Genomic DNA, 12,399 nt, shown 5'->3' with positions numbered 1-12,399 from the left:
ATTATTTCGTTCGTATTAATAAAATAATTCTGTGTTCTGCATAAAAATACTTCTTCTTTTAATCAACTCCCTCATTTAATGAAAAAAATTACATAGAAATTTCATTAAAAGTATCCAAAACAAATGATTCACTTATCCGAACGATTCATATATCCGAACGATTGTGTTTGGGACAGACCTCCAGATTAACACAATTATTGTTACACAAAACTTAAAGAGAGACATTTAAAGATACTTTGCCATAATGAAAGTTGATATTGCAACCTTCTTTACATGAGCCATTGTTTGAAAAACAGGTTCCATTTAAACAGACTGGACTGCATTCTTGATCACACTGTGGTCCGTAACGATTCTGACTGCATTCTACATATATACAAATTTTATGTATTAGTTGTCTGGTTAATGAAACCGTTGAATGAAAATCTACCTGTCCGTCAGCTTATAGGTTACAGATAAGTCTGCAAAAGTCACAAAATGTCCGAGCTCTGTCAGCTTTCAGATAGCTGGATGTCATAATAGTTTCACCTCAGATAGTATTTTGCTTTAAGCATGAAACCTGGGGTCAGATGTGTTTTTCATGCAAATCTTTATGTCATTATTTATTAGTAAATTATATAGGGACTTTTTTTATCTAATGATTAAAATGGTCACACAGGGGACGTTACCATTGACAGTAGATGAATCTCCGATCTAATTTCTGTGCCTAAGATGTTAATAATCTCACTGCTCACAATTTATCAAACTAAATGAATTTTTTATTACGATTACTGTTTGATAACTACTAGTATTTAGACAACGTTGATGTTATAAATAGAAAGTGATTCACTGAAAGTAATTCAACTAAAAGTCAAGTCAAGAAAAGAATGATGACATATTAAGTAATCATAAAACTGTTCATAGGCCCTGCACATGTTATATGCTTCCTTTATACCTTGGAATTAAATTCAAATTAAGTTTTATAACAATACGCATTTTACTTCGTTCATTGTTTTTCTTTTTTACTTAAATAAATAATTAAAATGACCCTGTAAGGTAAATATGCCCATGAGACTCCTAGACTATAGCCTGGAAGAACAGGATTCCTCAAGTTGACTTTATTAAAAAAATTCTTGTTTCTCAGAATTATATAAAAAATGTGATCCTTTATTTTTTAAAAACATTGGCTTTACTGAAATCTATCCTTTCAAACTCGCAGATATCGCTATGATTATTTATAAATACTAACATTAATGGCTGACAATAGTCGGGGAGAGATAACAACCCCACTTATGAGAGCTGTTACATTTACTTAATTCATATCCTTTGTATATAGGTAACTAAATTTGAACATAAATTGTCTTATCATGCATGTTTAATAATAAGTGATTTCAAGCGTAAAACTATGAAATTTAGCAGGGAGAATCGTAAATGTATGCAAAAATGTCATTCTATCGCAAATTGTGTCTTACCATTACATTGTTGACCCTGCCATCCTTTTTTACAGACACAACTTCCATCAACCTGATGACAATCCGAACTACACCCATTACTACAGACTCTTAGGCAGTCAGCTCCATATCTTCCGGCAATACATCCAGAGTCGCATATACCGCTTGTTCTACTACAAAAACTTTTACAATATTTATTACAGGTTTTATCACATTGATACCCATATTTCCCAACTGGGCATTCACACTCCCCGGAGTTTATGTCGCAAGCCGAGGGACACGATGCACTGCACCTCTGTTCACACTTCACTGAATAAAATCCAGTTATACAGCCGTAAGTGCAGAATCCAGTGATATTATTACATATTTGTCCTAAACAATTGACACTACACGTGTTGGAGCAACTATGTCCGTAATGATTGTAATCGCATTCTGCAAAGATTAGAAAAAATTATAATAATAGAGTTAAAAACCTGAGGTGTTACAATATTATTGTTGTGATTTAAGTATTAACTTTCTTTGTTTTAATCGTCAGAATTTTTTTTATGTGTTCGAAATATAAGGCATCATGTAATTACTTTGTAATTAAAAGTATGTTCTTGTTCCGAAAAACTTCATACTCATGCTGTAATATGCTATGTCTCATATTATTTTTATCATTTATTCTATGCTGTCTGATTAAATCAAACTTGATCAAATAATTACATTGTAAGTATATAATTTAAGTTAATAAATTTAAGATTTAAATGAATTGCCTATTGACTTATTGTTTCTTATAATGAAGATAACTGTAAAGCAAAAATTGTAACTGATTTCACAATTAGGGTTATACTGTGTTCGATTCGATCTTTCTAAAAAATATACCTTATCTTTGGTTAATATTCTTAATGTTTTGTAATTGATGAGACGTAACAATCCATTGATTTAGGATCTACTTCATATTAAAACATATTAGCTATTTTTTTTTTCAAAAAATTGATTCAAAACATAATCAAATGAATATGGTGTTTTGACTAAATAAATCATCTAAATTACGCCATCGATATATAGGTAATATGATTCAATAAAATGCTTGATGTACTTATAGTATTTTGATATGTAGTCTCCAAGTGTTACATGTAAAGGGAACATTTATGCCTTGTTCTCATTATTTTCAAATAATGTTTTGTCAGTCTATTTAAAAAATAATATAACAAATGTAGCCCGTTGGTGAGGTCAGTCCATAGCTATATCGACTCACAGAAAAGCATATCGACCTCGTACTCCGTTCAATATGCCTTTCTGTGAAGTCAATATGTCCATGAGTTGATCCATCAAAGGGTTCATTTATATAATAATTGTGCTTACTATATGAATTTTTTTAACTATCATGATTTATATTTTGAATACAAACAAGTAAAAAAAAAATCTTTCGATAGTCTTTGATTTAGTTACCCACAAGACTACCGATTTCTGAAATGACAGTGTGCAATAAGTTCTAATTTGAGTAATTTAAAACAAACCATCGCAACGATTCCCTATCCAGTTTGGTTTACATCTACCAATACAAGTTCCGTTCTGACTACAGCTAGGTTGTGCACAAGATCTACTACAAGACATGTGACAGAGTGACCCGTAATATCCAGCATTGCAAGAATTGCATATTCCACTACTCATATTGCAGACTGTCATGAAACAAGTAGATGGACAACCATTCAGGCACTTATTTCCCCAGTACCCATGCTTACATCCCCGGGAGCAGTTTCCATATTCATCACATTCTCTATCTATACAATTTTGGCTGCATGTGACCCCTAAATAAAGATTCATTAAATCTGACTGTTTTATAATTATATCTAATAATTATATAAAGCATCTTTTTCATTGACGAAGTATATTTCTAGCACAAAAAGTCCTATAAAGTTAAACACTTTTCATTTCAAAATTTAAAGAATTTAGTAATTTTACATGTTCCTATCAGCATTCATGTTTCAATCTGAAAGTCCGATTCTTTAAACTGTTCTTCAAGAAATTAGAAACCATTAAACAATGCGATTCATTTATTATTCTATAGCACAATAACAATTCATTTTTTTAATTTCAACATTCGTAATAATGATTTTCATGTGCCTTATTGAGGATTATTCTTTTTATCAAAAACAGCATTTTACAATTGGAAGCGTCGCACAAGTGGCACAGTGGTTAGACCGTCTGCTCCTAAGTCGCAGAGTAAGGACCTGATGCCTACGTCGCGAATTTGAATCCCACTGTTGGACGTGGGGACCGGTTTTTCGGATAAGACCGTTTAAACCGAGGTCCCGTGTCGCTGTGTGTGTTGGCATAAAAATATCTCTCATTGCTCAATCACTATATTAGAGTACGCAAAAGGATGTTTCTTTACATTTAAAAACAAAAGGAATAAAAGTATATAGTACTTACGGCAACCAGATTCAATGTTGCAGTTTTCACAACCTCCACATGATGAACAGGATGGTCCATAGTGACCGATATTGCAACCTTTGGTAAATTTGTAGCATAAAATAATTAAAATCTAAATAGATCCTCATCGGCATATTGAGTTGCAAATTTCATTATACGAGGGTTGATCCAAAAGTAATGACACAGTGTCCATATCTTTTATATTTGGCGCCATATTATCAAATATTATACACCAAAAGATGCACAAATATAAATTTAATTAAACTTTGAATTTTCATTCAATAATGTTAAACTGAATTTATTTTATAGATGTTTAAAATATATAAGATAGGGGGTGTCGCCGCGTCTAAACCGAACGTCACAGATTAAAGTGTACTTTTTTTAGTATAAGAAAGACAAACACTTAAAAAGCATCCTTTAAAAGCACCTAAACGCAAAATACTTTAAAAGTCAAAAACTTACATCATTTTCTAGTCTTGAATTGAAAATTATATGACATCACAGCTATTTTTTTTTATGAAAACCATCGTTGATTTATTCCGGTACATTGAAAAAAGGAAATGTCAAAATGGACAAAAAAGGCAAAACAAACTGTAATGCATATTTGCTTCAAAATGGAGAATCGCCAGTAGAGACAGTTACATTGATTCACCACACTTTCGGAGGAATGAATGAAAATAAGATACTTGTTTAGATGATTTCAGCGATTTTCGGTGGGTAATGGGTCATTAAATTACGCCGACGGATAGCGATTTTATCGACGTTGTGACATAACTTTTGGATCAGCCCTCGTACAACACACTAACAAATATCTTTAGACAACAATAAAAATCTGTCAAGCTAGATAATGCTTACAATGTGAAATTTGAAAGAAAATGAAGTACTGTAGTGATATTTTTTTTAAAACTTAAAATTGCAATATATATCACCTTTAAAACTTTAATTTACCATAATTGACCCAGTCTTTGATTGATATTTTAAAATAAAGATAACTTTCCCACCATAATTATTATCAATCAGATCATGATTTACAAGTATTTGCAAAACCAACCTATACAAGTCACGTGACCAAGGGGTACATATATTTAAAGGGTCCCTCTAAAAGCGTCTTAGAGGGTTATAAAGATTTATTACTTGTTAAAGACTATTCATTGTGAAAAACCAAAGAAAGATTAACCAAATATCATCAGGGAACATGTAACAGGGCTGGGGTAACACAAAAAGTTAACTAATTTAATATTTTTTTTTTTTTAAAAAGAACTTCTGTAATTGTAGCCATAGAATTTTTTACATTAAACTATTAATATTGCTTACTTACAATAAGTCTGAAATTGGTCTTTATATTTTGAAACTATCGTCTCTAGTGTCAAAGTTTTTGGTTTTCCTCACAAACAGACACACAATATAATATAATCAATTATTTTTCCTTCATGTTTGATATCATCGTATGATTTTAATACAGGTATAAAAGGACAAGCCAGTACTAAATAGTAAAACCCCACTCTGTTTGACTCTCATGAATCAATCTCACAATAACATGGCATGCGTAAACAAAGAATGTACTAAAATTTCAAGAATCTGCAATTAATATTCGCTGAGAAAACCATGATGGACAATTGGTACATACAGACACGCTGATAAACAGAAAGTTGATGTTGTATTCATACAGAAATAAATGTCACCTTTTGACATGCAAAACGTGTTTTAAAAGCCCCAATCATCTACTACATTGTATGAGTAGTTGCCGAGAATATGCGAAGAAAATTTGTTACAGACAGACACACAGACAGCTAGACAGACACACAAGGGTAAAAAAGTATACCACTCTCCTTCAAAACTAGGGTTGAAAGTTCAGTAATCTGTTTGATTGACTGGACAATGTTATAAATGTGTATAATTCACTTTTAAAAATGTTTGAATAAAATCAACCTCAAGTCAACAGATTGCAAAATTTGCAAAGTAATTAGTATTTAAGTGTGTGTTGCATTCCGAACCACAACCATATTTCAGTATAATATTACTTTACATATAAATAATTAATTATCAAATTATGGTTTTGGTTCAGAATGCAACACATGGGGTACTAGAAGGTTAAACATCATTACTCTCCAACATTTTTCCATATACTCAATGTTAAAGCGGTTGAGGGTACCATACTTTGATCGTTTATTTCAATATTTTCCTAACTTTTTTCTCGCAGAATAAATACACAGGACAAAATTATACAAGTTGAAAATAATGAAAGTTAGTTTAAAATTGTTGGCAATCTAATTTCATTTTTTGCAAAAAAACATGGGCCAAAAACAGCCTTGTGGAAACCTCTCCTTTATACTGATATAAGATATTTTTAAATAAAGTCTCGTTGACCACTAAGGACAATTTAATAATACTTGTGAGTCTTTTTTCTTCTGGTTTTGAAATGCTTTTTGAACATTTTTTACATCTCTCGTTTTCGATAATATATGAACCAATTTTCACGTCAAAAGTGGTTTAACGGGGACCTTTATAAAAGAGTAAAAGAGAGAAAAATGATTGGCATGGGTTAAAGAGGCACACATTGAACTAAAATTTATATAAAATAGGGACATTGTGGTGCATTACCAATCACTTCAATTTCACAGATCTCTAAGACAGGTCCTGTAGAATCTGTATCTTCTGGTGCTTTGTATGTAGTCTGTATAATGACGTATCTCGCCGTCTGTTTACAAGGGATGTCAATCACGGGAGAGGGCGTGGCTGGGGCTGTAGTGTTATCTGTGTAACATCTCACTCTCTGTCTTGAGGTGCCTGCCGATGAATTTGATACGTCTAAGTAAAACTGGCGAAGTCGGTATGGAGGCTAGTTAGCTGGAATAAGGAATATTTCTTTCATTTACTTCCTTAATAAACATATAAGTAAAGGATAGTGATAAATCTAGGAAAACGCCAACTTTGTGGCAGTCTGATCTTTTTAAGCTCTGAAATTCTGGTAGTCTCTATGTCGGAATTTCGGGGTGTAACAAGAGTAACTAAAATGTTATTCTAAACAGATTGACCGCGATGAGAAATTTTTTGACTACTGCATTTCTCATATCATAGTCTTCCAATGAGATGATGAAATTTATATATGTACATGTATTTATTATCTCTCTCTCTCTCTCTCTCTCTCTCTAACACAGCCCCCCCACCCACACACAGACAAACACAGAATGGCTAAAACATAAAAATAAAATATTTTTCATGAATAAGGAAATGTAAAAGAAAATATCGAAAATTATTTATTTTGCTTGGGAATATAACTTTTATTGTTTTGTCTGGTAAAATTGTATTACCTGTGACAGTGCCCTTCTAAGTTCTGTTGATTTTTGACCCCATATATAACATTCACCTTGAAGTTTGGCCTACGTTTAAAAATTGCTTCGTTATAACATTTGATATATAGAGACAATAGATAAAGGGCTTCAAAATTCGACATGTTTGTTGCCTGTAATTAACAAGATGTTTTCGAGCATGCTATAATATTTGACCATTTAACCTTCATGTTTGACCTTATTTTCAAAGTTTTTACCTTTGGTGATTACTTTTGCATGGCATATGATAGGGAGTGCATGACTGATACAATATAACATTTAAAAATGCCATATAGAAGGACATCGAAAGCAGGGGGCACACTTCTATTAATTTGCTACTTCTTCAAAAAATTTAAAAAATTTCAAATATTAAAAACAGCATTACTTAATCAATGAAATCTAATCGCAAACGAGACAATTTTCACCTCAAACCGTAGAAAATGTTATCTACATAGACAGGGAAAGCATGGGGACAACAATTTTGTGTAGTCTTAATAAATAAATGTTCTTCACAAAAAGTTTTCAACTAAATACATGTAACTTATAGAACAAGTAAAACTGATGCAAAGCATCGAATTGGCCGCAAACAAAGTTTAACACTTCAAAAATATCCTTTCAAAATTCTAAAAGCGTCCGTGCAAGGAAAGCACGTCGAGACATTCATTCAAATCATTTTATTTCAGACTGTCTTCAAAGCAAAATAAATAATTTCAAAAAAAATTAATAAACAGACATTTTACCTCACTTGCTCATGTAAATTAGTCGATGTAAAAATAAGTCAATGATAAATGATAAGAATTTACTGTAATCACAAAGAAGGTGTAGGCCTCTCAACATAAACCACGTGCTGATCTGGACGTTGGTCACGTGATAATGCCCATTGTTTCTGCGAGTAGGCTATATGCTGCAAGCCGCGGTGCAAAATGTACAAATTATATTTTTGTGTCATTTGCAGCTATATATAGAGCATATTCTTAACTTTTTTTTAATAGTTAAAAAACTTTTCAATTTTTATTCATTGTGCAATTTTACCACGTCATTATTATCCGGAAAATCATGACGATTTTCTTCCATATCTTACACACTCCCATGCTGGAGAGTATCTATTGTAAACACTTTTTTAATGAACCATAAATTGTTAATTACCTGATGAGAAATGATAATGAAATTGAAACATAACAACAATTAATGCTAAGTTTAATGCAAGTTTTTAATTTTTTGTTTATGTTTTTTAACTTGTTTTCATTTTTTAAAAAAAATATTTAATTGAACTAAACATAAATAATATCTCATTTCCCCATGTTCACTTTCTAACACAACCACAAATAGATCACCGCTGCTCCTGCAAATAATTATTTTATCCGCAAAATCTAATCAGGAACGAGACAATACTTTCCCTCTAACCAATAAAATATTATGTCTACAAAAATATGGGAATTTTTAATTTTTGTTATCATACACTTATTGCTGATTTTTGAAGTCAATATGATAATTTAGACGCTAAGGATTATAATATTATCCGAGCCCAAAGGACAAGGTGAATATTGTACTTAAAAGGTGACGAAATCAGCGTATTGACCATAGAACTGCACATGACTTTCTAGGGGGAATGTAAGGATTTATTTCCTCTACATTCGTCTCAGAATAGACAGGAATATTAAAAAGGAGTATTCCACTTAAGTATAGTAGCGTGGTCCCTTTTTACACCCTTGGTTTACTGGATATATAGTAGCAATGGGTATTTGTTTGATTTCATTGTGTATAACAAAGTATTTCTAATAAAATCATAATGATTTCATAAAGAATTATTAAAGATATCAAAAAGTACAAGCCGATTTTTAACACCCATCGGGCTAAAAAATACCGGAACTTTTCCCCTCCATCAGACTACGGTTTTTCTGTTACATGTAAATGGGCGGAGACATTTATATTAGATACTATAAAAAGAATATCCGTGATATATAATATTTTCCTTTCAAAGACTAATTATATGTTCAAGATTCACATTCAACAACAAATTTTAATTTTCTATTCACAAAACTCTAGCCATATGAATGAACCACTATAACAAGTCCATATGCTGACCGATACAAGATCTGAGTACATTTCAACAGAGTGCTTGCTTGCACGTTTACTGTGGGCATTTACCTGTAACGACACAAATCCACGTGGCTTGTTGTGATTCGAAACAGGTCATAAAGAGGTTAATCGTATGTAAATGAAGACGGCGACGAGGTTCAAAATCACAATACTTTTAATTAGAAAACATAGAGCACAAAGTTGTTCAACAAAGATATTTTTTCTCAACCTTTAAAAATATAATATACACAATATATATCAAACTCGACTCTGAACAAATCTGTGCTCGGTGTTTATGAAAGCTTGAAAGTGTGTACCTGTCAGTGATTTCTTTTGATATTCATGAAAATCAAAGGACCCCAACTTCAAAACGTAGCTTCGAATGCTGTGTATATCTATTATTTGACATTTTTAGATGAAGATTCAAATAATCAAGACATTAGTTATCAATTACATTTAATTTTAAAAGCCTTTGATAAATGTTCGAAATTTGAGGAGTAACCGAGGACCACAGATAAGCCTTAAATGAGACTTGTCCTTTTATGCAAAGGTTTTGACAATTTATGGTAATTGGCAATTTGTGGGGGATTTGACAAAATGCCAAACCCACCGAAATAGTGTTAATAAAATATGTTCAAAACAACCAAACAAACAATAGTCTTGGAAAGATTTTTCACTTTCTTCCTACCTAAAATAAAATTGTGAGTAGCACTCCATCCCCCATAAAAGGAAACGCATTCTCCTAACTCAAACGTTTATTTGGTGGGATGTTAAGGTTCATTAACTATGGGAGTGTTTTTTATTGGAATGTATATCCTTAAAATTTAACTTAAAAGCTTTACATTCTCAAAAATGTTGGGAGGGGGACATGCCTCATGTAACCCCCCCTCCCCTCGATCCTATGTACATATGAGTGGGAGTTAGCTGCGAGTAAAATATCTTTCAAAAATTTGGAATATACCCAAATTTATCTTTAGTCTCATGTTTTAGAAAATAACATCATTATACAGTGTATGTAATCACCTGGATGGTCACGAGCAGGTAAATATACGTTGTATTTTATTCTACATTGTTGGATTTAAAGGAGGAAGGAGTAATTCAATTCTTTACTGTAAATTTTATGTCTTGAATGAAAAATATTAATTCTGTATAAAACATATTTTAAGATGTGTTTGTGAAATGCTGATGCTCCCGTATGATAGCTTACTGTGAGGGTTGAATTCTCTCAAAGGCATGTGAAACTCAAAAGGTCAAGGTCAAAAGTGTTGGTACCAAAAGGGTGGTCATGTTATTTGGAAGGTTACAAGGAATATGTGGAATATGGAAGTTCTTGTTTTGAAAAGTGAGTCAACTCTTAGGTCAAGGTCAAAAGGTCTAAAATATCATTCCAGCTGAACTGTCTTGTCGCTATGAATACACATGGGATGTATGAAAGCCCTTGCTCAAACTGTTCAAATGTTTTTGTCAATGTTAAAGTCTGGTAAAATGGTTTTTTTTTCCGTAAACTCCAAGGTCAAGGGTCAAAATTTGTTGGCACCAAAAAAAAGGTCTTGTCATAAAGAATACACCTATGAAATATAAAAGTTGCTGTCTTTAAAAAAAAGACTGCAATTCATTGTACGTGGACCATGTGTTTCGAACCAAAAATCAATTAGAGAAAATTTCTAGGTCTAGTGAATATTCATGTAGGCTCGTTCACATTTCCACAATGACCTGCATATTTTGACTGATACATTTGTAATACATTCATTGCATAATAATAAAATTTTAAATCCGATTAGCCTATAATTTCTAATTAAAAAAAAAACTTAGGCTATTTGATGCATGTAACGGATATCGGCTGGGACTAAATATCTGTTCTTGTTTTATACAGAAGAAATCTATCATTAGAAAATAGATCTGATGGTTCACCTGTAGTATAGCTCTGTAGTACGCAGATTTTTAAATCCCCCCCCCCCAACACGATAAACCCTTTCTACAGGCATCTATCAAGCTGTGTTTTAATTGCTGTATAACAAATTATTGCACAAAACTAATGCCGATTTTAAAGGTTAGAACAAGTCATTGAATGAAGTTATTAAGGTATCTACATGTAATTATCTAATAGTAAATACTGGAAGTTCTTCCTACTTTTAAAATGTTTGTGCCATAGAATCAATGCTTACTTTGTATATATAAAAATATACATGCATGAGAGAAATTCGGCTCCGCCAATAAATATATAAATACGATAACTTTTGCAAATTTAAAAGCAAGATTTGTGAATAAAATGGCATATTCTAATCCAACTAGGGCGAATTATTCTACTAGCAAGTTGTCTTAGAAGTATTCTCACGCATGCGTATCCTGACGTTTGCCTAGGGCATCCGGTTTAACCTCGCCTATATATATTTACTATTTATATTTCTATCCACGGTCATAAACTGGACGTAAACTTAAAATTTAAGTTTTACTTACCATCATTTCTGAGGTATAATTTGACAGATTTTAGACTGTAAGCTTTTCGGAGATCCACCTGAACCCAAGCATATGCTTCATTTTTACCGGTAAATGCACACTCTGGATAATACTGTGCGTAATTTCCATCAACAGCCAACAATGCTGACTTATATGTTGAGCTTTGGGAGACGATAGCCCCAGACACTCTGCTTAACTTTACTGAAGAAGAATACGAATTTTTTTATTGCATTTGTTCTACACCAGGTTCATATCAAATATGGAGATAACAAATGACAATAAGGCCCAAAGACCATAGAAAGTTACACAAAAGGTGAATATTGTGCAAACATGTTTTAAAGAAAATTATGGTGAACATTAATTTGTCAGTAGTGAAGGAACCAATCAAGCCACGGAATAGCCAAACCGACAATTGTTTTTCCGGTTTCATGTAATCATGAAATCAGAACAAATAAATATTGAAACTTTAGGAATTCGTTTTATTAATTCGAAATACGAATATTTTGACAATAAAAAAAACCTCATATTCATGTGCTCAACTCTAATCAAAAGGATATTATTATTTATTTAAATCTGAATCTATAGCACTGTTGTTGTATAATTATTAAGTAAAGACAGAACATACCGTAACAATATCCGACAGTGAACAGCGACAGAAGGGACACACAAAGTGCTGTAAAGGTAGACAT

General features: G+C 32.1%; 1 protein-coding gene across 1 annotated transcript; it reads right to left on the bottom strand.

Moving 5' to 3' along the window:
• Positions 1-211: 211 nt before the first annotated feature.
• Positions 212-12,399, bottom strand: LOC134269520 (multiple epidermal growth factor-like domains protein 6). Its single transcript, XM_062751725.1, has 7 exons — positions 12,336-12,399; positions 11,711-11,911; positions 7,021-7,037; positions 6,447-6,684; positions 3,846-3,923; positions 2,930-3,220; positions 212-363 (listed from the first exon to the last, which is right to left on the bottom strand). The coding sequence occupies exons 1-7, from the start codon at positions 12,397-12,399 to the stop codon at positions 212-214; spliced, it is 1,041 nt and encodes a 346-aa protein (XP_062607709.1).

Source organism: Saccostrea cucullata, unplaced genomic scaffold, assembly GCF_032062105.1.
Source record: "Saccostrea cucullata isolate Sc308-1 unplaced genomic scaffold, CSIRO_AGI_Scuc_v1 ctg1372, whole genome shotgun sequence".
Taxonomy (NCBI): Eukaryota; Metazoa; Mollusca; class Bivalvia; order Ostreida; family Ostreidae; genus Saccostrea; species Saccostrea cuccullata.
Note: the sequence above shows the minus strand (reverse complement) of the source record. Positions and strands in the feature narration are given on the sequence as shown.